Below are 23,426 nucleotides of genomic sequence, written 5' to 3' on the forward strand. Positions count from 1 at the left end.
CACACACACACACACACACACACACACACACACACACACGGGAGCAGGGGGAGGGGCAGAGGGAAAAGAGAACCTTCAAGCCGACTGCCTACCAAGAGCGGAGCCCAATGCAGGGCTCGATCCCATGAGGGTGAGATCACGACCTGAGCCGAAACCAAGAGCTGGACAGTCAACCGGCTGAGCCACCTGGGCGCCACTCTATACTAGGAAATTTTAAAGAAGCTACAAACACAGGGAGCCTGGCCGGTTCAGTCGGTGGAGCGTGCGACTCCTGATCTTGGGGTTGAGTTCAAGCCCCGCCTTGGGCATTGACGTTACTTAAAATTATAACAGAAAATGGAAAACTGAAGCCTTTAAGATATATGTATTTCATGTACAGGATTGGAAAAAAGACTCCTTGATAATAAACATATTCCAGGTAAACACAGGCATCTTAAATCTATGAATACTTAATTGCAAACATTAATGTCCCGTGTTAGTCTTCTACGTAAAGGAGAAAGCCCGAATCCCTCTTTAGGAAGACACGCAGGGCAATGCCCTAAGAGCAACTCTGGTAGTCACGCTCTTTCTCTGGGTCGCGTAACAGGTCGCATGGATGAATTTCAGAAGAAAACATTAGACTCCACTAAATTTATGCACGACACAGCTAAAATGTCCCCACCGTGGGTACTAAGAATTTGATGCTTGGGAGTATGAATAAATACTTAAAAAATATTAGGTACAAGGCAGATTCCCAACGTGACTGAGGTATGAAGGAAATAATTAAATGCCTGGCAGTCAGTCCACATCAGCTCTGCTACTGCTCTGTTCCGGGCTTCCCTTTCCATCCCGGTGAGACCTGCCTCTTCTTCGTCCACGGTCTTCCCCTGCCGGGCTCCCAGATGGCAAACTGCTCCTTGTCACTGACGCCACCATCACAGAAAGGATCTAGTTGAGGAACGGAAACGACTTCTTTGCTCTTACTGAAGATCACGGGTGTTGTACTTGCTTCTTTCCCTGCGCTGAGGTCCCCGTGGAAGACGCGCAGGTGGACGAGAGCAGGCAGGCTGTGCTGGCGTCTCTCGGGGCAGTGGCTGGCTCGTAACGAAGCCACCCACTTCACCTTTTTCTCAGCTCATTGCATCCGAAGAGTAAGTCGAAGGGTCAAGGTTACAGAGGACCAAGGAACAGCTTTACAAAGATCTCTGACCTGCCTCTTGATTCGTGGCCCCCGGTAAGTTGTCCCTGGACCAGGAACCCCGTCCCGCCAACGAGAGGCCTCTAGGGAACACATGCCCCAGGGATGAGTTCAGGGCGGTGCGAAGCTACCTCGGCACAGCGGACCAAAACGGAAGGAGGTGTGGAGTACAAGGAAGAGCAAACACAGGAAATCCCGTAAGACGTACAGTTCACTAGAATATCACTGATGTAAATCCTTACTATTCTACTTTCTGATGAGCTCCTGTTACTACTTAGAAATTAAGATATTTTCATTCTCTTGCCTTCCCGTTCCACGGTGTCCCTAATAGTCTGGAGTTTTCTGGAGTTCTGGACCAGGAACACCAAGCTCTCCCTAAAATCACTAGTCCCGTGATCTCTGCCCGTATTTTCAAGCTCATCAAACAAAGCCAAAGCCTGTTTGAGCTTGGCCTGGACGGTTTTTTGTTCCTCTAATTCTGCGAGGAGGGCCTGCTTCGCGCACAGCTCCGTCTTATACTTCTCCTGTAGCTGTTCGATTTCTTTCTGGAGAAGCTGGAACTCTTCCTCAGTACAAGGATGTGTCTCCTGAGGCTTATCTTCTGGAAGCAAGATGTTTGGGGGAATACGCAGTATCAGCTGTAAAAACAGCTGCTCCATTTTGCCAAAAAGGTTATCGAAACGTCCTTTCATGAAGCCAAGAAACTTCTCCGTGCACGTACGAATCTGGACGGGGCTGATCTCACAGTGCGGGGAGTCAGCCAGCTTCTTCAGGATAACCTGCTCCACGGCCTGCATCACTTCGAACAGGTAGTCCTGAAACGCAATATACACCCTCAGCATGCAGGTCTGGGGCGTGAAGCCGAAGAACTGGGCCTCGTAGCTCATCGGGTCCACGGACATCTTCGCGCGCTTCGTGTGGTTAGTTTTGACCGTGAAAAATCTGCCGGTGTAAAGAGAATAAAATTCATTTGAATTAAGAAATCACCTGATGAAAGTGACAAATCCTATTACAGAGACTCAGGAAGCAAGCGAACACAACCCAAGGCGTGTGTGTCTCCTGATGGCACCTGCAGCCCCCTCGTCCACAACGGGATACAAACCGTTGGCTCCCTCGCTTCTCATGAAAGAGGGCCCTGGCCCAGGGCTCAGTCTCCTGAACTGTGCCAGCATCCTGGACTGCTTTCACGTCTGGATAAAGGGCCTAAGTCATGCCCGAGAGACGTGGTTTCTTGAGTTTCAATGGCCGTCATCTCCACTCTTCCAGCCACCCAGCTCCTGCTATTTGTAACCTCTCCCCAAGTGCTCCTACTTTTGACCACAACCTGATAGGCTATTCTTCCAACTCCCCTTCATGTACTCACTTATTGCCATTTCCTCCCTCCCCGCTTTGCCTTCCTGCAGGATCAAGTTCAAACTCTTCGAACACGGCTTACAAGGGCCTTCATCATCTGACCTTCCCCAACCGCCGTCTTCCTGTTGAAGGACCTCGTTTGTCCACCTCCTAGGTCACGGCACTCTGGTTTTGGTCCTTTTTTATTCTCCCATCTTTCGTCTCCCATAGGAAACAGCTCCAGCGTTTTAACATGTGCCTTTTCAATCCATCTTTAATTCATCTCAGATAGGTTTTAGGTAGTCTTTTTCTTTTCTTTCTTTTTTTTTTAAGATTTATTTATTTGACACAGAGAGGGAGCGGGTGTGCACGTGCCCAAGCAGGCAGAGCGGCGGCAGAGAGGGAGAGGGAGAGCCCCACACGGGGCTCAATCCCAGGACCCTGGGGATCACGACCTGAGCTGAAGGCAGATGCTTAACAACTGAGCCACCCAGGCGCCCTGGTTTTAGATATTCCTGAAAGAGTTTTGTATATAGATGTTTACATTTTTCTTTATGTTTGCAATCACTTCATGTTATCATACGCCATTGCTTCTGACTGAAGTACTCCATCAACTTTATCACGTGCACCCGCCACATTCGGCATGTCCGTTCTTGTCATGGACACCAGGTTTGCTGTCAGCACCTTGCTGCCAGATGTAATGCTGTCATGAACACCCTCCCATAAGGTCTCCCCAAGGACCTGCATGCTATTTACATTGGTAAGTAACAGCTGGGCCATGCGGCTTAGTCATACATGATTTTTCACCAAATACTGGGAAATGTTCTCCAGAACATCTGGGGGAGGAGGCAGGTTAGGCCGACTAACACTCCCCCTTGCCATATATGAAAATTTCTCATGTCTTTATCAACACTTGATATTATTTAACATTCTAATTTTTGCCAGTCTGGTCAGTGTAAAATTGTTTTAGGGTGTTGATTTTTGAAAACCAAAACCGGGGCTCCTGGGTGGCTCAGTCGGTCAAGTGTTCAATTCTTCACTTCGACTCAGGTCATGATCTCAGGGTCGTGAGATGGAGCCCCATGTCAGGCTCCACGCTGGGTGTGGAGCCTGCTTAAGATGCTCTCTCTCTTCCTCTGTCCCTCCCTCCCCCCAACCCTGCGCATGCTTCGGCACTCTCTCTTAAAAAAAAAATAAGTTATGAGAACTTATTCATTAAAAAGAAAAAGAAAAAAGAAAACCAAAACCAAAACCTGTGTATCCCACACACAGGCTGGACACCAAGGGCTGAACACCCACTCTCCCCATCCCACGGAACTACTGTTTACATTAGCATGACTTTCTTATTCTAGGAGACCGGAATATTTTCACTATTCAAAGGGATCAACTCGGGGCGCCTGGGTGGCTCAGTCATTAAGCGTCTGCCTTCGGCTCAGGGCGTGATCCCAGAGTCCTGGGATCGAGCCCCACATCAGGCTTCTCCGCTGGGAGCCTGCTGCTTCCACTCCCACTCCCCCTGCTTGTGTTCCCTCTCTCGCTGGCTGTCTCTGCCAAATAAAAACAATAAAATCTTAAAAAAAAAAAAAAACCAAAAAAAGGGATCAACTCTTCAATGGGAAGAATGTACCCTAAGGTTCTGAACCCCTTGCCTCACTTGTTTCTACCAATCCTGGACTGTGCGTGCAGGACTCCCCCCCCCCCAATCAAGCCCCACAAATGGAAAGATCCAGCTCAGTCCACACTTGCAATTCTCAAACACGTCCCATCTCGCCCTTCATCCCTGTGAGACACTGCCAAAGCTCCGTGGAGGTGTTCTCCGTCACCAGGGCAAGCATCACACTCAGGACGGTTATCAACGGGCTGTGAAAGTGACATCTGGGGAGCAGACAAAACTTTTTTTTCAATTTATTTTTTTTAAAGTCATCTCTACAGCCAGCATGGGGCTCTAACTCACGACCCTACTCGCAGGCGCCCCCAGGCAAAGCTATTTTAACGTGGATCTGTCCGATTACCGGTGAAGTCCAGCACCTCTTCCTGCATATGAGCTCCCCGGGTTTGCCCCTCCGCCCGCTCTCCCCAGCCCTTTACTCGGATCCTTCCTTATCCGCCACCCGATGGTCACTTCCTGTTCCAAAAACCTTACGTGCTTCCTTGTAACCAAGGGAATAAAGCCTGACACTGCCTCCCGGGACCGAGCTACCTTCCTTCCCCCGTGATGTTCTCGCCCCTTCGAGGAAAGGTGCTGCGGCCGAGCATCCTCCGAGGGCCCCCGGCGGCCGAGCGGCTCCGAGCTCCCGCCAAGACCGCCCCCACCCAGGGCCTTCCCCTCAGCACCTCCCCCTCCCCGGGGTCCGCCCCCCCGCCCCAGCGCCTCCCCACCCCACCCGTCCCCCCGACGCCTAGCCCGCTCTCCTTCGGGACGCCCGCCTCAGCCACGCGGGGCGGGGACCACTTCCGGCGCACCGCCCGCTCCCGTCGGGCCCCGCGGCCCCGCGGCATGCCGGGAGCTCGGGGAAGGCGGCGCGCGGCCCGTCCAGCGGGCGCCCGGCGATGCTGCCGAGCGCAGCCCCTCGGCTCCCCGCTGCTCGGAGGAGGAGATGCTGCCCCGCGGCGCTTACCCGAGCGGGCGCGAGAGCGACGAAACCAACCACGCACCAGCTTCCCGCCACCGCCTTTAAACCACCGCCTGCTGCTACGGAGAGGCGGTGTCGCCGGCTCCCCGGATGCCGACCAATTCCGCCCTCAGCGAACGGGGGCCCGGGCGGGACGCCGTCGTGCTCCTGATTGGCTGGCTGCGCGGGGCCGCCTCGCTTGGAGACGCGGAGGGGCCGGGCGGGAAAGCCAGCTGTGGCCGGCGGGGATTGGCGGAGGGACGCGGGACTTACACGCCTCTCCGCGACGTTGGTGGGCTGGTGAGGGGGTGGCCGGGCTGGGCCCCGCGGAGGCGCAACTCCTGATTGGCCGGCGCGCTTTCCCTCGGGCTCTGGCGATTGGCGGCTGGCCGGGGGCGCAGCGCTGATTGGGCGGCAGCCCGCCTTGGCCCGCCCCGCCCCTGGGGTTGACTGGCGGAAGGGGAAGTGGGGGGGCAGGCGGCGGTGGGGAAGATGGCGTACCAGAGCCTGCGGCTGGAGTACCTGCAGATCCCACCGGTCAGCCGCGCCTACACCACCGCCTGCGTCCTCACCACCGCCGCTGTGGTGAGCAGTTGCAGCGCCAGCCTCTCTCTGTCCGCACTGCGCCCGACCGGGGCCTCGGGAAGCCGGGGTTGGGGCCTCGGGGAAGCCCAGAGGGGTTGGTCTCGGGTGGGTGGAGGCGTACGGGGCTCGCGCTGGGGTCTAGGATGGCCTATCCAGTGAGCCGAGACGCGAGTGCTGCCCCAGGAGGGGTGGAGGATCAGGGCTGCAGGTCGGTTTCCGAGAGAGGAAGGCCGGACCTGGAGCAGGTCGGGGCTGCGGGAGCCGCCCACCCAGGAAACGTGTCTGGGAAGGCAGGCGAGGGGCAGGTGGTACGGTGGTGACTAGCGGGAAGAAGGTCCACTTAGGGAGGAAACTTAGACGTCGAGGACAGAAGGGGAGAAGTTGTCGGGAGGGAAGTGCCCTGAAATAGAGTCCGGGTATCGAGACTGGAAGCGCCCAGCCCTGACGGCGGCGGGGTCTTAAGTCTCGGTTCTTTGGGGTGAGCTGGGTCGCTTCGCACAGCTATTTCAGGTGGGGACCGGGCGGTGGCAGATGCGTGGCAGCCACTCCTTCTTGCCCTGGATCTAGGATAGCAGCACCTGCCCCCCTCGCCTTCAGGTCAGCCTCAACTACCGCAGCATAGAACAAATTTTTATCTTTGTGTTAGGTATGAGGGATACAGAGAATCGTACCATTTCTACAGAATTTTTTACGGATCTTTTCCGCCTGCCTAAGAAAGCTTTAAAGGATTCAGCCAGAGTGAGAGTTGGAAGCTGCTAGACCTACTAATCTTTTGTTGCAGATGGTGAAGTTTTGTTTCTTGATCGATTTGCTTTAAGAAGCTCTTTTTCTTTTTCAGCAGTTGGAGTTGATCACACCTTTTCAGTTGTACTTCAATCCGGAATTAATCTTTAAACACTTTCAAGTAAGTGGTCCGTCACAGCCACAATTCATGTTTCAGTTGTTAAACTTGTTTTTCATGCTTTTTGGTAGCCGATTCTTCCATATGCTATCAAAAAAGAATCCAGTGGGGATATTTGATTGTAAGTCTCATTGTTGGGGGGCGGGGAGGGTGGTAATAAGGATGTGATTCTGCTTCCTGACTGGGCTTCAGAATCACCTAGGGAACTTTTAAGAGATTCTCGGGTTCTTCGTCATGTACCAAAATCGCAGTCACCAAGGGTAGGAATTAAGAATCTGTATTTTTTTTTTTTTTTTTTAAGATTTTATTTATTTATTTGTCAGAGATAGAGACAGCCAGCGAGAGAGGGAACACAAGCAGGGGGAGTGGGAGAGGAAGAAGCAGGCTCATAGCGGAGGAGCCTGATGTGGGGCTCGATCCCACAAAGCCGGGATCACGCCCTGAGCTGAAGGCAGACGCCCAACCACTGTGCCACCCAGGCGCCCCAAGAATCTGTATTTTATTTGTTTCCTGCATGGTTTTGATTTGATGTGTCCAGTTTCTGTATGGAAAAATTACTGGCTCAGGGTTAATATTGTAGTTTGAGAGGAGACTGATCAGCCCAGGGAGAGCCTCAGAGGATGCCCTGTGTTGTCCACTCACCACCTTCGTGTCATCACCGCAGTCCAGTTCAGAAACTCAACTCTGTTAGTGCTTCTGGATGGATCTGTCTTCCAGGGATCAGATGCTATTAACAAAAGTCCAAAAGACCGTCTCCTTAAACAACATGCGAGTTTATTAGATTCTAGTAGGAACTAGTCCTTCCCAGTAATTAGAATGCTAAAAGAGAGACGTGTTTTCCTGCTCCAGGATGATCGGATAGCCTGCAGGTGGAGTGGGAGAAGGACCCAAGAGTCAGCAATTTTCCTCTATGCTTGCTGTTCCCTCCGTCTCCAATGTGTGTCATTCACTTTACACCCGCTGAGCTCCAGCTTTTGTGTAGCTCCTCGTATTCACCCTCCTCTGTGTCCCCAGGGCATTTGTAAATCCTTCCTTTAGAGCGTCTTGATTTGTACTTGAATTTACTTAGATGCTTGTCTCCTGGCTAAGTTGGGAATCTAAAATCCTGGAGGCAGTTAGTATGTAGAACTGAATTGTTTCACCTTTGTTCCCAGTTCTGAAGAACTGAATGACGCACAAGGCAGTCCTGTGGACTCCTGTCCCTGCCTTTGTCCTTCCCCACTCTCCTGGCCTTGCAGCTCCATCCAAGCATTGCTTCCTGTTAATGTGCTTGGCTCTGTTTTGCCTGGGGTTAAACTCTTGATGACACCATGTATCCGCATTTGGAGCCAGGAGTTCCAGGCCTGGATTCAGAGTCTCCCGTACAAGTTTCCCTGGGCAGGCCATTTTTAAGCTCTCCAAGTGTCCCCATTTCTTCCTTGTGACATGGGGATGGGAGCACCAGCCTGTGATTGACCGGGTTAAGATCACACGAGATTATAGGCCATGCTAAAACATTTTTAAAATGTGAGGCTCTCTCCTGTTGTGAGTAGTTGTTTTAATTGTGGGTGTGGATGGGTTGGGTAGGGAAAGTGTATCAGGGTTTCCAGCATGAAAACCAGTGTCCTTGTATCTGCCACTTAGACTAATTACTAGAGCGTTAGATCTTTACTTGTAGGGAGTTGGCAACAGCCAACTCAGACCAGAACTGGAGTGTTTGCTTTAGGATTACTCTTTCGTCTGGATGTTTCTTATGGACTATAGAAACATTGCTTGCAACTTATGTGAAGTTTCTGGAGTTTCTCTCTGGCCTCTCAAGACTGTTCATTAGATTCTGAAAGTAGACGCACAAAAGAACTGGTCTCTGTTCTGTGAATTAACGTAGTCTTTCCATCCAACTTTTCCCTTAATTTTCCTGATAAAACGGTATGGGCTTTTTTTTTTTTTTTTTAAAGACGACAATTTCAAGTTTTCTGTCCTATAATCCTTGCAGATTTCGGGGGCCGAGTGGTATCTTTCAGACTTCCAACTGGAAACAGCAGAGAAATCCAGTGTCAGATCGCATGCGCCCCACTTTCTGGTTCAGATCATGTCACGTTTTGGTGGACTTTCAGCCATCGCAAGCCCAGGATATGTCTATTGTCTTAACGTAGAAATGTTTTCTGGTATATTTTACTTAATCTGTGTTCTCTCCATTTTCTTTTAACAGATATGGAGGCTAATCACCAATTTCTTATTTTTTGGTCCAGTGGGATTCAATTTTTTATTTAACATGATTTTTCTGTATCCTTTATTAAGTGGGGGTTAGCATAAAAACTTGAGGTTTGCTTAGGGAGTAAAATATAAGTTAAAGCTATTAATGTTGCTGTTTCGTTACTATCTTAACTGACTTCCGGGTGCTGGCTCTGTCGTACGGACTAGCTGGTCAGAAAGGCATATTTTGAGGGTGTTTCTTGGCCCTGTTTGTTCTAATGGGAGGTGTTCACCTGAGGAGTGATTACACTTCTGCCCATAAATCCCTTACAAATCAGATCAAGGGAGAGAAGTGGATTCATTGACGCATATTTACAACATAGCATCAGCACTTGCCCGAGTATGGTGAGAAGTCCCAGAGAGTCGGCACAGGTCTGGGAGTGGCTTCTTGGGGACTGGAGCACGTGAGATCTCGCTGGGTCTCGGTTGTGGGGTCTGCCGGCTGGAAAGATAGTGCCGTATGTCTGCTCGGCGGGCCACGTGCTCACTTTTGAGGGGAAGAGGGATGCTCTGGTCAAGTGGTAATTGGGGCCCCTGAACAGGCCATTCCTCCTCCTCCCGACCCTTTGGATTGACAGCCGAGTTACCACTCAGCTTGTGGTCTTGTTGGGGTGACAGGATCCCTGCCCTGGGATGGATTCCTGTGTAGCCTGTGTGATACGCCATCCTGGTAAGTTTCTAATAACGAAAGATTGTCCTCATCACGCATCGTTACTGACTGAGGTATAGAAATGCTGAGTCTGCCTGGCCTGCAAACGTAGATGGTCACGCAGGCTTCTTGCAGGGCGTTTTTTCCGAGTTGGGTTGTGAAAAAGCAAGGGTGGCTCAGGTCGTGGTGGGGCTGAGCTTGGGAAAGACGACCCTGCTTTGGAAGGGTTTTGTGAGTCCCTGTAAGCACGTGTGTGCAGCCTCGGGCTTCGCTCCCCGGTCGGGAACACTGACAGGCGGAGCTGGTCTTCACCGCGCCTGAAATGCCGGGTCAAGGGGAAGTCACCACACTGCCCCTCGGGAACACGCTCACGGACGCGAAGCCTTGGCCTCGTACAGCTGACGCGGAGCCCGACTGTACTGCAGCCGTACGTTGAACTTGACTTTCTTCCCACTTGTGTGCGTAACATTTTCTTAACTTGGAACTTAAGATACCGCTACTGTCGAATGCTAGAAGAAGGCTCTTTCCGAGGCCGGACAGCAGACTTTGTATTTATGTTCCTTTTTGGTGGATTCTTAATGACCGTATCCTTCAACAAGTAGAACAAATACGGGGAAACGCTCGAGAACACCCTCTGTCTCGCTAAAGCCCTCCGCCTGTCTTCCACAGTCCGCCAGGTCCGCTCAGCACACAGACGGAGCGGCCCTCCAGCCCACAGCTGCAGGCACGGCGGTGATATCACAGCGTACTCTGTGACCGCGCCTGAGCCTCGGTGGGCGAGCCAGAGGGGCTTTTAGCCCAGGTGGGTTACTGTTAACTACTTTAGGTGTGGGATTGTCCATGCGTGTACGTCTTTTTAGAGAGAGTTTGTTAGGGGGGAGGGAGGGGGAGAGAGAGACTCTTAAGCAGGCTCCACGCCCAGCATGGACCCCAGCACAGGGCTCGATCTCATGACCCTGAGCCACAACCAAGAGTCGGACGCCTAACGGACTGAGCCCCCAGGCGCCCCTCGATGTGTGTACTTTTAAAGTTGGTAAGACATTTATTTGGCCACTATCAAAACTGATAAAGTATTATTATTTTTAAAATTATTGTCATGGGTATAACAGACTTGAACGTAGTCCTGTTTGACGAGATGGTTTGGCTCCGACTGGCTTTACTCACCTCTTAAAGGTGCTAATGGAGAGTGAAATTTAACGAAATTACTGACCAGGGAATTAATATATTTTCAAATAGTCAAGAACTTCATGGAAACAGAATATTAATGGGAAGCAGCTACAGTCCAAATGTTTTGGCCTATGCAGATTTTTGCCTGGTTGCTCTGGGTAATTGCTTTCAGGCTTTTTTTTTTCCTCTAAAGATTAGCGACTGTGGGACTTCCCGACCTCAGACCTCTGTTAGGACACACCCCTTCCTTCTCTCGCTCAGCCTTCCCTGTTGCTCTTGTGATGCTGACATTTTCCTTAATGCCGTCTGCCAGCTTTTCGGTTTGTTCGTGAGCTTGGTTTTCCTGGGCCAGGCCTTCACAATAATGCTCGTGTACGTGTGGAGCCGGAGGAACCCGTACGTCCGCATGAACTTCTTTGGCCTTCTCAACTTCCAGGCCCCCTTTCTGCCCTGGGTGCTCATGGGCTTTTCCTTGTTGCTGGGGAACTCGATCATTGTGGACCTCTTGGGTAAGAGTCTTCATGGCTACTTTTTCTGTTATTTTACGCGTGAACTTACTTCGCCACCGTTGTCCACGTCTGGTGCTCACATACGGCTGTCTCCGGCTTATTTGGTGGTTATAGGCTCAAAGACTACGATATTTTTCAATCTTTAGTAATTGTATTGACGTTTCTTCCTAAACATATGGAATTTATGTTGGTAGATCCGCCTGCAGTCAAAGTTTTTGTTTTTGTTTTTTTTAAGATTTTATTTATTTATTTGGCAGAGACAGCCAGCGAGAAAGGGAACACAGCAGGGGGAGTGGGAGAGGAAGAAGCAGGCTCCCAGCGGAGGAGCCCGATGTGGGGCTCCATCCCAATCACACCCGGAGCTGAAGGCAGACGCTTAACGCCTGAGCCACCCAGGCACCCCCCCTGCAGTCAGAATTTTCATCCTCTCCCTTGTTCTTTGTTTTTGGGCAACTCTAGGCATTGCAGTTGGACACATATATTTTTTCTTGGAAGACGTATTTCCCAATCAGCCGGGTGGAATCAGAATTCTGAAAACACCGTCTGTCTTGTGAGTATTCCACAGCTGGTTGCATGTTTCTTGTAGCTAACCCGGGGCAGGGCCCATGATCTGGGTTCTCGCTGGTTCTCGCGGGGCTCCCGTAGCTCCTGGCGCTCGTCATTCGGGTCCGTCAGTATTTGCAGATTGAGCTGCGGGCTGAAGTGGAGGAGCGTTCAGATTGGGTCGGAGCAGATGGTGCCAGGGTTGTGCCGGAGCGAGCTCCAGGAGCTCGGGGGGTCCTGAGGGTGACGGGGCAGGCAGCCTGCTGACCGCCAGGCCCTCCTGTCCCGGGGCGGAGCCTGCTGGGTTCCAGGAGAGCTGTCTGAGGTTACAGAAGCGAGGCGGCAAAATGGGCAAAACTGACCACTAGGAAGTTTCTAGTGGTGGGATTTCTGGAAGGTTATGAAAATAGGAGGAGAGCTGAGCCCTGAGATGGACTGGGAACCAGGTGTGGGCTGATCTGCCCACGGGCTGTGTGATGTTAGGAAAGTCCGTGTCCATCTTGCCCCTGGATTTCCCGAGAGTGGAGGTTTGACTTACAGGACCTGTTTCTACTCCAGAAATTTGTGTCCTTGAGACCTGCTGCATTTAGAAGGGTCCACTTGAAGAGTAGAATGTGAGTTTTTATTATAAAATGTTGGTTGTGGAGTAGTTAAGCAAAGCAAAGAGCAGAATCCTCCGTAATCCCCCCACGTAGCAGGAACCCTGGCTGGCATTGTTGACATTTTGCTGTATATTCTTCCATCTTTTACTGTGCGTGCGCTGAATTTTTAAAAATGCTCTTTCATAACCTCCTTTTCAATGTAACATGTTGTGATCACTTTTCCATTATAAACGTGCTACGGAACTGCACCAGCCACGCAGCAGGAAACCAGCATCCTCCCCTGCGGATCACCGCTGGTGCCGGCTTTCCCCCCGGTGCGTGGCTGGCACACATCCGGCATGGTTTGCAGAGGATCCATTCCCTCAAGTGGGGTTGCCGCGTTACTGACGAGCCGCCGTCGGAATGGACGCTCAGGGTGATATTTCTGCGGGCCGCATAGAGTGTTCCTTTCCCCGCAGCCTCTTCCGACGGGGGGAGGGATCCTTTACTCTTTCCTGCGGTGATAGCTGTGAGATGCTGTCTCGTTTTTATGCTTATTTTATTATTTTTTTGGAAACGGGTTCAGACTTAACCTAAAATTACAAACTGTTGAACACACTTTTTCTTCCTTAGGCGTTTGAAGGTAAACCTATTGATGAAATGCCCCTGGCCCCCCCTTTAATGTGTATTTTCCTTGAAGAAGGACATTCCCACACTGTCACAATCAGGAAAAACATGAGTGCTCAGACCTAGGCCACTCCTGGCCGTTGTTTCAGTAAACACTCTTGCCGGAAGAGCCCAGCTCAGGCCCGGCGCCACGTGGACTTGTCACGCCTCTTCCGTCTCTGCCAGGTTCCAACAGCTCCTGAGTCTTTCCTTGACTTCAGGACACTGACATTTTTGTGGATCCTTGGCCCATTCTGTAGGAAGTCCCGCCATCTGGGTTTGTCCTCACGTGTTGGTAGGAATGTCAGAGAAGTGACCCCGTGTCCTTCTCCCCAAAGCCCTGAGCACCGGATTCTGGAGTGCCGATCTGTCACACTGGCGGTTAATCACTCTGATGGCTCAGTTAAGGTCCATCATAAAGGTCCTTTTGTTCCCTTTGTGATTGTTCTGGGGAAGGCACCTTGAGGCGGTCAGCAGCCCTCTCCCCGGTCGTTGGGTCGGTGTTGGGTTGGTGGGTCGGTGGCGTTTCTGCTCCTTTACACCTGCAGGGGTGACGGCCTCCTGTTTCATTTGTGCATTGTGGTCCCTCGTTATCATTGTTGCTTTGCTGTTCATATTGCCCCAGATTTGGCCAATGGGAACCCCTTCAAGCTGGCTTCTAATTACTTTTCAACATGTCCCCATCTTTTTTCTCTTTTTTGTCAAGCGATTTAGTATTTTCTGGCCGGACAAGACCTCCCAGGCCCATCCTCTGCTCTCCCTGATGCAGTCTTAGAATCCGCTATTTCTGCAACAGTCCTAGTTCCTTTCTAGTGAGGGGTGGGGGGTGGGAGCCACGACGTGGTGCTGGACATGCTTACTACTGCTTTTGGAGTTCCGGGGCCTGACCAAGAATGGAGCAAGGGAATGTCTGCATTTGCACACCTGTATGTTTTTTAAAAACACAGGGTTACTGATGTTCCCAGCTCTAGGACAACTCCGTATGATTCCTTCTAGGTTTATTTTTTTTCTTTCTGTAGTTTTCTTCTAATATTTTATTATAAAAATTTCCAAACTCACAGAAAAGTGGAAAAAATTATACAGTGATGCCATTTACCCACCACATAGATTCTCTGGTTAATGTTTTACTGTTCTTGCCTTTTATACATCTGTCCATCCCTCCGTCCCAGTATCGTTAATTCTTTGAGTGCCTTTATTGTATATATCACTGACTAGAGATTTTTTATCTCTGTACAACAGAATACACAGCTCGAGCGTGTCAACTAACGGGTTTCATAAATGCACAAACCTGTGTGGCCCAGACTCCTATCAGGAGAGTAGTACCATTACCCAGAAGGTTCCCTCATGTGGCTCCCCGTTGATCCTGCCCCGTCCCCCGGGATGCTGCTTGTGTTGCTCCCGAGATGAGCTGACGAGTGCCCCCGTTGGCTGACCACGCTCCGCCAGATGGATATGGCACCTCCTTACTCTCGTGGACACCGAGGGACCTGACCCTGTGGTCATGACCCTCTTTCCTGTTTAGCGACCCTGCCGGGTAACCAGTCTCATCACGGGGCCTTCTCCTCCTGCTCTGCCCGCACTCCCTGTGCTGGGCTGCCCTGTTCCGGGGAGTGCCCGCCTGAGCCTCCCCAGCCTTCGCCACCCTGCACCAGGCCCGTGCACGCGTGCGCCCTACCATGCCGGGATATCCCTATGACCCCCGCCCTGCTCAGGGCCACTGTGGCCCCACGTCTTGCTCACACAGCCCCGTTATTCAGGCCTGTGCGTGTTTGGGAAGTAGAAGCAGCCTCGCTGTTCAACATGCTTTCTTCTCATTATTACAAAAGCGAGCATGTTCGTGTTTTATCGGCCTTTGGGATATCCTTCCCGCACTGCCTGTTCAGCCCTGTAGTTTTCTGCTGGTGTGTGTTTGCTTTTATTGTTTGTAATAATTCAAGGGGCTCATGTTGAAGTGTAGATGCTTTCTCTGGCCCTACTATTAAATAAAAGTTTTCAGATACATTTCTAATTGTACCCGCGGTGGGCGGGTGTCATTAGAAACATCAGTTCAAAGAGCGGATATTGTTTTAATGGTCAGTTCTCTAAGGAGAACTTGAATGACCGTCTAACAGGATTTTAAAAGTCTTCTGGACACACTGTCCTTTCCTACGATCTGCGTAATTTTCATGGAATGACTTGTGAGTTTTCTTAACTTCAGTTGTGATAAAAATCCACATAACATGAAATGTGTCATGTTACGCATCTCAAATGTGCAGTTCCCGTAGCGTTAGTCCCCTCACGTGGCGCTTCTGTGACCACCGTCCATCCTTACAACTCTCAGTCCTGCAGAAGTGAGACTCTGCCATCACGAGCACCCGCCGTGCCCCGCCCCTGCCCTCGGCGGTGACGGCACTGCTCTCCGTCTCGAATTTGGCCACCCTCGGGTGCTCACACACGTGGAATCATGGCTGTTTCACTGACCCCGGTGTCCTCAGGGCTCGTCACGAGGTAGCTGGTGTCAGAACCTCCCTCTTTTTTAAGACTGAACGCTGTCCTGTTGTGTGGACGGACCATTTTCTTCATCCGCCAGTGGGTACGGGGCGGTACCTTGTTGGGGGGGGGATGTTCATGATAAATGTACTGAATACCCGGTTATAACACAAATAGTGCGATCTAACTTTTGTGAAATTACACACAGAAAAGTTCTGGAAGAGCGATGACAACACCCACAGTGATTCTCTCTGGAGAGTCAGGATGTTTATTTGTGGTTTCTGTTTTCTCTACAACTAACATGTATTGCATTTGTAGTTAAAAAAAAAAATTCGAGAAGTAAAGAATTAACGCAAACGTGGAATGATTAGAACACTTTCACAGCGATGACGGTTTTGGGTAGGCGGGTATAATGTTTGTCCATTGGTGGAGGCCCCGGGGCCCCTTTTCGAGGGGACCCTGGGACTAAGTGCCCTCTGTTGCCTGTCTTTTAGGAAGGCTATTTTTGATACACCAGATGAGGATCCAAATTACAACCCACTGCCTGAAGAGCGGCCAGGAGGCTTCGCCTGGGGCGAGGGCCAGCGCCTTGGCGGTTAAGGCGGCAGGTGCCAATCTCGAGACCCAGCTGGGAAGGACTCGGTGACACGCCCGTTGGGATTCTTTTATCCTTTGTGTTGCAAAAGTGTGGACACTTTGACGGCTTGGCAGGTTTTAACTCCAGAAGCACTTTACGGAATGGTACACTAATGGATCCAGAATTCACCCGGAGCGGCCGGCCAGCGGCTCCTCACCGCCCTGGCCCTGGCAGCGTGATCTCTCGGAGCCAGACCGCTGGAGAAACAAATACCCTGCCGCCTCTGGCCAGCGCGCCCCCGAGCACTCGGGCTCTGGGGTGTCGGGCAGCTTCCTCCTCCTCTTCTTCCTTGAAAGACGAGGCCGTGGGGTAAATGGAAGTTTCGGAGAGGACACAATAAAACTGAGTTCCATCTCTCTCACTGAATGAAAGCGTTCGTGTGTGATCTTTTAAGTGACGACGTGGGTTCTGGCTCTGCCGCGCAGGCCTGGGCTCCCAGCAGCTCCGGGCCTGCTTGAACCCGGCCCTCGCAGCTTTCGACGGGATTGCTTTCCACAAAGGAAGAACGTGGCCGCTGCGCCGTGGCTGTGCACACATCTTACTCATGCAGAACGCCGGCTCCAGTAGGAAGAAGATGGGCTGGTGTTGGCCCGATAGCTTATTCTCCGTCTGGGTTTTGTGAAACTGCCGGTTGTCCGAGGAGTGGCAAACAGGGCGGGTAGGCTGNNNGTTGCCGCGGCAGGAGCTCAGCTAAGGAGGGCCGGCTGGGGGCGCACGGGGCATCTTACCCACTCTACGTGCGTTTCTCCATTCAGAACTCTCCAGGGGAAGAGACGTCATGCCCACCCTTTTGGAAAACAACAGATCTGTGTTAGTCCTGGGGTGTTGACTTTGGAGCCACATGAGCCGGTACCAGGTAGGCGGGAGTCCGTGGGTCCCGGGCTGGTTCCACGTGGGTCATTTTGCTTAACGAAAAGCCCACGAGCTCCTCAGGGCCAAGCACCTGGTTTACCTTCGCCGTGGGTAGAAGTTAGACGAGATCCAGAGGAGGGGACACTTGATGCCTGTGATTCCATAAGGACCTGTCCAGAATATTAACTTCCCTGGGCCTCGGCAGGTTTGCGCTCACAGGGTCTAAGTCGTCGAGAGAACCCACGGGCACGAAGTGGAAGAGATGGTTGCAGACGGTTGTAGCAAACGGGACGGAGGCGTGGACCGTTTCCCCAGTAGTTGCAGCTCGGGCAGGTGGTAGCTCTCTTCCAGAGTGAGATTTCCCTCAGAGGGATGGACGTGGGGTTCAGAGTAAGTGGGGATCTTCAGGGGCTGCGGGGAGTAGAACCCACGGTTCGTGCGTAAGTGATGGAAACAGACCGGTGGCGGACGTGCTGCTGGTCAGTAACTTGGAACGTGGGTGTTGCAGCTTTATGGAACGGGGGTTGTTCATGGGACGCTTTTATTTATTTATTTTTTTTAAGATTTTATTTATTTGACAGAGACACAGCGAGAGAGGGAACACAAGCAGGGGGAGAGGGAGAAGCAGGCAGGGAGCTGAGCAGGGAGCCCGATGTGGGGCTCGATCCTAGGACCCTGGGATCATGACCGGAGCTGAAGGTAGACGTGTAATGACTGAGCCACCCAGGCACCCAGCTTTTTTTCTAAGTGATGGAAAAAAAAAAACAACTTGAAATGCCAGTCTGAGAATGTACGATCCTTATGGGATTCTTAAATTTTGTCATGTCTTGTCTCTGTTCAAGAAAGCATGAATTTAATTAGAAGAGTTTTTTGTTGTTATTGTTTTGTTTTGCCTTTTTATTTATTTATTTTTATTAAGTTCAATTAGCCAACATATAGTACATCATTAGATTTTGATGTAATAATTAGAAGGGTTTTTAAAATTATTTAGGGCCTAGAAATAGGTTTCTCTGGTTTTAAGTAGGGAATGTGTATACATATTGATGATGGTAGAACAGGAAACCGATTCGGAATTTGTGGCCTAAGCGTGGTCAGTGGTGGGATCTCATTTCTGTGGTGTTAACCGGATGAAAATTCCGTGGTCAGTGGCAGGATCTGCATTTTCGTGGCGTTACAGGATGAGAATTCCGTGGTCGGTGGCAGGATCTCATTTCTGTGAGGTTACGGGATGAGAATTCCGAGGATGCTGGTCTGTGCCCCTCGGCCATGTCCCGGGCAGTGCGGGCGCCCATCACCGACCTCCCCACCCGTAGGGCGGGCCCCCTGCCTTGATTTCTTCGCCTTGTGCCACCTGCCTGGGGCCCCTTTTGCCCCAGCTCCTCCTCTCCGTCCCGACTCTTATGGAACACGCTACTGTTCCGTCATGCAGTGAGACTTGATAGATGGCATTTTGTGCCCAGTTTCCTGACACACACCTGGATTCTGCCAGTAATACTTGCAAGCACACCTGAGGGAGGCAGTTTGCTGCTGGAGAAATGCAGCGGACATTCACTAGAAAACAATGGACGTGCACCTGGCATCTCCCTGGGAGACAGATTTTCTGTACGTTTTGGTGTGTTTTCTTCCCCGGGTGTTTCCCTCTTCCATGTGTCCTTTCTTCTGCTCCTCCTGTGGGTCCCACTGCCTTGCACACCGCAGGTGTGGTCTCTCCGCACACAGAGCGCCAATCCCCGGGTCTTGGCGGCAAAGCCCCCGCTCCGTCTGGGGCCCGTGGAAAGCAGGGGACACCGAGCTATTGGGTGAGGGGCTCGCGGAACTGTCACGTCTCCCTGACTGCTGGGCTTGGGCAGGTGAGTGCTGTCTGTGCTGCTGGTTGCGACACCACAGGGTTCTCCGTGTTGCAGGACCGTCCCCGAAGCTACTCGCGTTATTTCATGAGTTTGCATTAAAGCTGTTGAACTGGACACCAGCAAGCCCCTTCTCTGCTCGGAAGTCCGCGGTGACTTCTTGGCCCCCAAATCCAATGCGCGCTGTGTGTCCCTAGCAGGGACCGCGGTCTCTTCTTAGACTGGCCCCATTCCCTGGCACCTCAAGAAGTCCGGACTCTGAGGCCCACTTCCCGGTCTGTCTTTGGATCCCAGTAAAGCTTCAAGTCTGTACGATGCCCGCACACACCAAATTACAAATTGTCTCAAACTGCTCCTGGCCGGTCCACGAACATGAGGCTCGTCTCCTGCATGAGAATGTGCGCCCCGGAAGGACGGGCTCCTGTCTCCGAATTCAGTTCGTATCCACCACTGCACCTGGCACACGGAGCTGAGTAAACCCTTTGTTTACCGACCAGCGGACTGTTACCTGGGGTTTTTAATTACACAGGGGCTAACGTGTACATACGCCCCGGCACCCCGTGCCTGGGGCTCAGCTGCTCCGAAAGCGGGGTGGAACCGAAGCGAGCATGCAGTGCCCACGCCAGCCGGCCGGCAACACTAACCATCGGCCGGTAGCTCATGGGAAGAACAGACATCCAGAGAGCGTCCCGGAGCCGTTAAAAATGACACGTGTGTGACAAGTCACCTCTTGGAAGAAGAGCCCCAGCGTTCTTCGAACGGTTATCTTACGATGGCCTGCGTGTGGCGCCACTCAGCCATGGGAGCCCGCCTTCGGAGGTCCCAAGGATCTCAGGCTTCAGCTCCTCGCTGCAGCATGGCGGGGTCCCCGGGACGAAGGTGGTGGGTGAGTCACCGACCCATGCGGTTCATTTTGCCTGTGCCGTTTTAAAAGTGGGAGCCGACATTTACTATGGACAGATTTCACATGAAAATCTTCATTTGGGGCTTTTCTTGAAAAAGAAATGGGAAGATGTGGCAATGCCGGCCCGGCAGCTACTGCTTAGAGGTGACGGCTCGCGGCTGCTTCTAGAGCTGGGACACGCGCTCCTCCAAGAAACTACTTCACAGGTTCATGTTCCTACCTGGACTCTCGCCATCATTGGGCACACACGTGTCCTCCGGGAGGTTAGTCTGGAAAGCACCCGGGGAGAGAGGACGGCTGTCCGTCTGCTACAGACGCAAGGTCTGTGATCTGAGAGTAAACATTTAGTGCTGTGATGGGAATGTTTGAGCCCCCCCAAACTCCTCTGTGGGTGTGATGGTATTAGGAGGTGGGGCCTTCAGGAGGGGCCCTCACGATTGGATGAACGCCTTATCAAACCTTATCAAACCGCCACAGGGAGGTCCCTGGTCCCGCCTTGCTGGGAGGACACAGCAGCGGCAGCAGCCACGAGCCACACCTGGCCTCCCAAACTGTGAGCAGTGTGTGGCCCTCAGCCTGTGGTATTTTTTGTTACCGCAGGCTGAACAGACTAGGTACTTCCCTTTCGGTTTTGGGTTGCCTTTTTTTTCCTCCTTCCTTCCTTCTTTTTTTTTTTTTTTTGTGGATGAGTTGCCTTTCTAAGTTAGTATTTCGGGGTAGGAAGTGACATTTTGTCAGTTAATTCTGAACACACGTGCTGTGAGTTCAGCATGCACATTCTTAGCCACCCTTGATTGCGACACTGTCAGCAACTAGAGGAAAATCATCTCTTCCCCGGAGGAAAGGGGAAGAAGGATTTTTCAGGATTTATGCTGAAAAAGATAGGATGAGTTTCCCCAAGACAGACTTCAGAGGGTGCCTGGGGTTCTTCACGAGGGTTGAAGCATCCTGGATTGCAGCGCCCGATGAATTCTCTGGAACAGTTCCTGCCACTATGTCTGCCTGGAACCAGCAGCTGAGAGCTTTGGATGCAGGCAGGAGACAATTGGCTGGTATCATCCTATCTTCCCTGCCGGAGTTTTCAAGCTTTTCATTGATGGGCCCGGCAGCCTCACTGAAGAGTTCTGCCCGGGAGAGGGGGAGGAAGGAGCTGAGAAGGAAGGAGCTGGGAAGGAGAGAGCTGGGGAAAGAGCTGGGGAGGGAACAGGAGAGGCAGCTGGGAAAGCAGCTGGGGGAGAAGCTGAGAAGGGAACGGGGGAGGGAGCTGGGAAGAAGGGCGAACCACAGTCCCCGCCGGCCACCGAACCCCTCCCCCTGCTGGCCAGGCCCGCGCGGACCCATTCCCGAGAGAACTCGGTTGTCAGCAGCACACCGTACAAGGCCTTCCCCTGCGCTAACAGCAGGTGATCACCAGCACCCTCGCCAGCACCCCATGTGGCGGCGGCATCCGAGTTACTTTCAGGAGTGTCAGGATCTACCATATGGCCTGCATAGAGGGTTCAGGAATGCACATGTTTGCGCGTTCCGCATTGATTTCACGAAAGTACTTCCCTTGCAGAGCGGGTATTACTGCGGGCGAGAAGGGGAAACGCGTGTTTACTGGGAGGAAAGAGTGTTACCAGGACAGTAAAACGGTCAGGAACATCGTCAGTATCGGGGCTGGAGGTTGTGCGGAACCGTCCCCCCAGCCCCTCACTGTTGTAGCTCCGGGTCTTCCTCCCGTAGTACCTCGGGACCCCCTCTTCCGGCCCCCTCTCGCGCACAGCGTCCCAGGCCCCCAGTGCATGCCGGGAGCCGTAGTCCTTTGCCGAGGCCGGCGGCGGCGGCCGTGAGGTCATCGGTGGCGCTGCGGCGCGCGGCAGGAAGGGGGAGCACGCGCCTGCCATCGGCGGCTGGACTCAGGCCCCGTCGCGGCGCCCGCCCGACATGCCTGAGGAGGTGGGCTTCTCCCACCGGCCAAGAGGTGTTCCGGCCGGGCTGCGAGCCTCCCAGGGGGCGCGTGGTGATGCTGCTGACCGCGGGCGGCGGCGGCTGCGGAGGCCGGAGGCAGCAGTCGGCCCAGGCGCAGCCTCGCGGCCAGCCCCTACCCCGGGAGGCGGAGCGGCAGGCGCTTGAGCCTGGGCCCATCTCCCGGCGCGGGGCAGCTGCTGGCCCAGCTCCGGAACCTGGACAGCGCCGTCCTTGCCGGTGAGTGGCCCGAGGGGCTCGGGGGCAGAAGTCTCACAGAACTCCGGAGGCGCCCCCAGCCGGCGGGCCGCCACCCATCAGTGCCTGGCGGAGGGGCGCCGGGACTTTGGGGGCTCGCGGGGCGGGTCCGAGCCGATGCAGGAGGCGGCCCCCGGGGAGGGCAGTGCGCGGCCGGGGGCGAGCCTGCTGTGGGTGAGCCGTCCGGAGGGGAGAACCAGGCCGGTCTGATGCGAAGTCGCAGTTTCTGGAGCGCGAACTAGGAGGCGGGCTTGTGATTCGGGGGCGTTGATCTCCAGCGTTTACGTAAGAAGAGCTCCCGAGTGACCGACGGGATGAGCCCTCAGAGGAGGGAGACCCAGGAGGGCGATAGTCAGAGGAGTAGAGTCGTAGGAAGAAGGGAGTGAACAGTTGCAGCTGTGAGGCCCCATACAGGAACCGAACACTTGCCCACTGGATTTGGGTGCGGGGTACTGCTTGTGGATCCCGGTGCGCGCCGGTTCAGCAGAGCTGTGGGGGGTAGGAGCGGATTTGTCACCGGGCTAAGGACTGAGTAGGAGGCAAAGAGAGGAAGGCAGTGAGAGCAGGCTTCTGCGGGAGGAAGGGAAGGGAGCTGAGGAATTTGCAGCTGAGGGGAAGAGCTCAGAGGAGGAGGAGTCTGAAGGTGGAAAGCCGGCAGGACTAGAGCAGAGGTTGGGGGGCGTGTGGAAGGGGGGCGCTTGGAAACAAGGGCTAGATGCAGAGCTGGCCTGGAATAGGAGGAAGGACATCCTGGAGGCTGGGGGCTGGCAAAGGAGGTGAGCGTGGGTGTGGCTGGGGAGAAGTTTGTAGGGGAGGGAGAAGGAGAGCACATTTGAGGACTTCACTGCCGTGGAATGGGTGCAGGAGCTGAGAACGGTCGCCCCTTGGGGAGGATGGGGACAGAGCCAGGCTGCAGAAGCGAGAACAGGATCAGTGGTAGTGCTGGCGTCTGGGTACATTGGCCTCACTACAGACTCATGTCTTCGTCTGCACAGATGGGCTGTTTGACTTTAGCAATGCCCCATAGTCTGGTGTGAGAGCGGAAAAGATGGACAGGGAGACATTGATCCACATTTGGGGTTTTGCCTGGTAGATTCATCAGGAGTGCAGCAGAATAATCCCATTCTTAGTCTGTGATTCTTGGCTGCATTGGGAAGGATGAGCAGAGCAGAAAATGCAAGAATCATGGAATTTAGGACTCGAAGGTCAGAGAAGCTTCCCAGAGGAGAATGACGCCCAGGTTTACGGAGTTCTCTGTTCTCCTTAGGAACAGTTAGAGGAACCCACGCGGGTGGGAAATAACACTGGGTGCTAACTGTATGCAGGATGCTCCAGTTCATGGAAGAGACAGGTAGACGCTCCCTGCCCTTCAGGGGCTTGTGGTGTGGGTGCCCAGTGTAAGGTGGCCGGTGCTGGAGGAGAGATGGACAGGGTACCAGGGACTCAATAGGAGGAGGCCACCAGCACAGCCCCAGGGAGAGAGTTTGAGGTCTGACTCATCCTGTGGAGTTTGCCAGGCAGACCTGGCGACAGCAGGCGAGTCCTAAAGTGTGGGCCA

At 53.0% G+C, this 23,426-nt stretch overlaps 2 protein-coding genes across 10 annotated transcripts; one reads left to right on the forward strand and one right to left on the reverse strand.

Moving 5' to 3' along the window:
- Positions 1-349: 349 nt before the first annotated feature.
- MIS12 (MIS12 kinetochore complex component) lies at positions 350-5,268 on the reverse strand. 8 transcript variants are annotated; one of them, XM_040629851.1, is made up of 3 exons: positions 4,710-4,800; positions 4,256-4,384; positions 350-2,119 (listed from the first exon to the last, which is right to left on the reverse strand). In XM_040629851.1, exon 3 carries the CDS (start codon positions 2,077-2,079, stop codon positions 1,459-1,461), a length of 621 nt encoding a protein of 206 aa, XP_040485785.1. In that variant the 5' UTR covers positions 2,080-2,119; positions 4,256-4,384; positions 4,710-4,800; the 3' UTR covers positions 350-1,458. The 8 variants fall into 8 exon arrangements, with proteins under 8 accessions (XP_040485785.1, XP_040485787.1, XP_040485784.1 ...); XM_040629853.1 differs by lacking the exons at positions 4,256-4,384; positions 4,710-4,800 and adding an exon at positions 5,165-5,268; XM_040629850.1 differs by lacking the exons at positions 4,256-4,384; positions 4,710-4,800 and adding an exon at positions 5,128-5,260.
- A 304-nt stretch (positions 5,269-5,572) lies between these two features.
- Positions 5,573-16,422, forward strand: DERL2 (derlin 2). Of its 2 annotated transcripts, none has more exons than XM_040629848.1 (7): positions 5,573-5,706; positions 6,545-6,610; positions 8,796-8,869; positions 9,979-10,072; positions 10,969-11,164; positions 11,624-11,714; positions 15,918-16,422. In XM_040629848.1, exons 1-7 carry the CDS (start codon positions 5,614-5,616, stop codon positions 16,021-16,023), a joined length of 720 nt encoding a protein of 239 aa, XP_040485782.1. In that variant the 5' UTR covers positions 5,573-5,613; the 3' UTR covers positions 16,024-16,422. The 2 variants fall into 2 exon arrangements, with proteins under 2 accessions (XP_040485782.1, XP_040485783.1); XM_040629849.1 differs by having other exon boundaries at positions 5,581-5,706; positions 6,548-6,610.
- Positions 16,423-23,426: the final 7,004 nt, after the last annotated feature.

This window comes from Ursus maritimus, unplaced genomic scaffold, assembly GCF_017311325.1.
Source record: "Ursus maritimus isolate PB19 unplaced genomic scaffold, ASM1731132v1 scaffold_14, whole genome shotgun sequence".
In the NCBI taxonomy this organism is placed as follows: domain Eukaryota; kingdom Metazoa; phylum Chordata; class Mammalia; order Carnivora; family Ursidae; genus Ursus; species Ursus maritimus.

Excerpts from the sequence above, each read along its gene's own strand:
- MIS12 (XM_008687924.2), bottom strand. The coding sequence starts at position 4,765 with ATGCTCGGCCGCAGCACCTTTCCTCGAAGGGGCGAGAACATCACGGGG. Across the intron at positions 2,120-4,709 it reads AACATCACGGGGGAAGGAAG|ATTTTTCACGGTCAAAACTA; the intron begins GTAGCTCGGTCC and ends TTACACCGGCAG.
- DERL2 (XM_040629848.1), top strand. The coding sequence starts at position 5,614 with ATGGCGTACCAGAGCCTGCGGCTGGAGTACCTGCAGATCCCACCGGTC. Across the intron at positions 11,165-11,623 it reads GATCATTGTGGACCTCTTGG|GCATTGCAGTTGGACACATA; the intron begins GTAAGAGTCTTC and ends GGGCAACTCTAG. Across the intron at positions 11,715-15,917 it reads CTGAAAACACCGTCTGTCTT|GAAGGCTATTTTTGATACAC; the intron begins GTGAGTATTCCA and ends CCTGTCTTTTAG.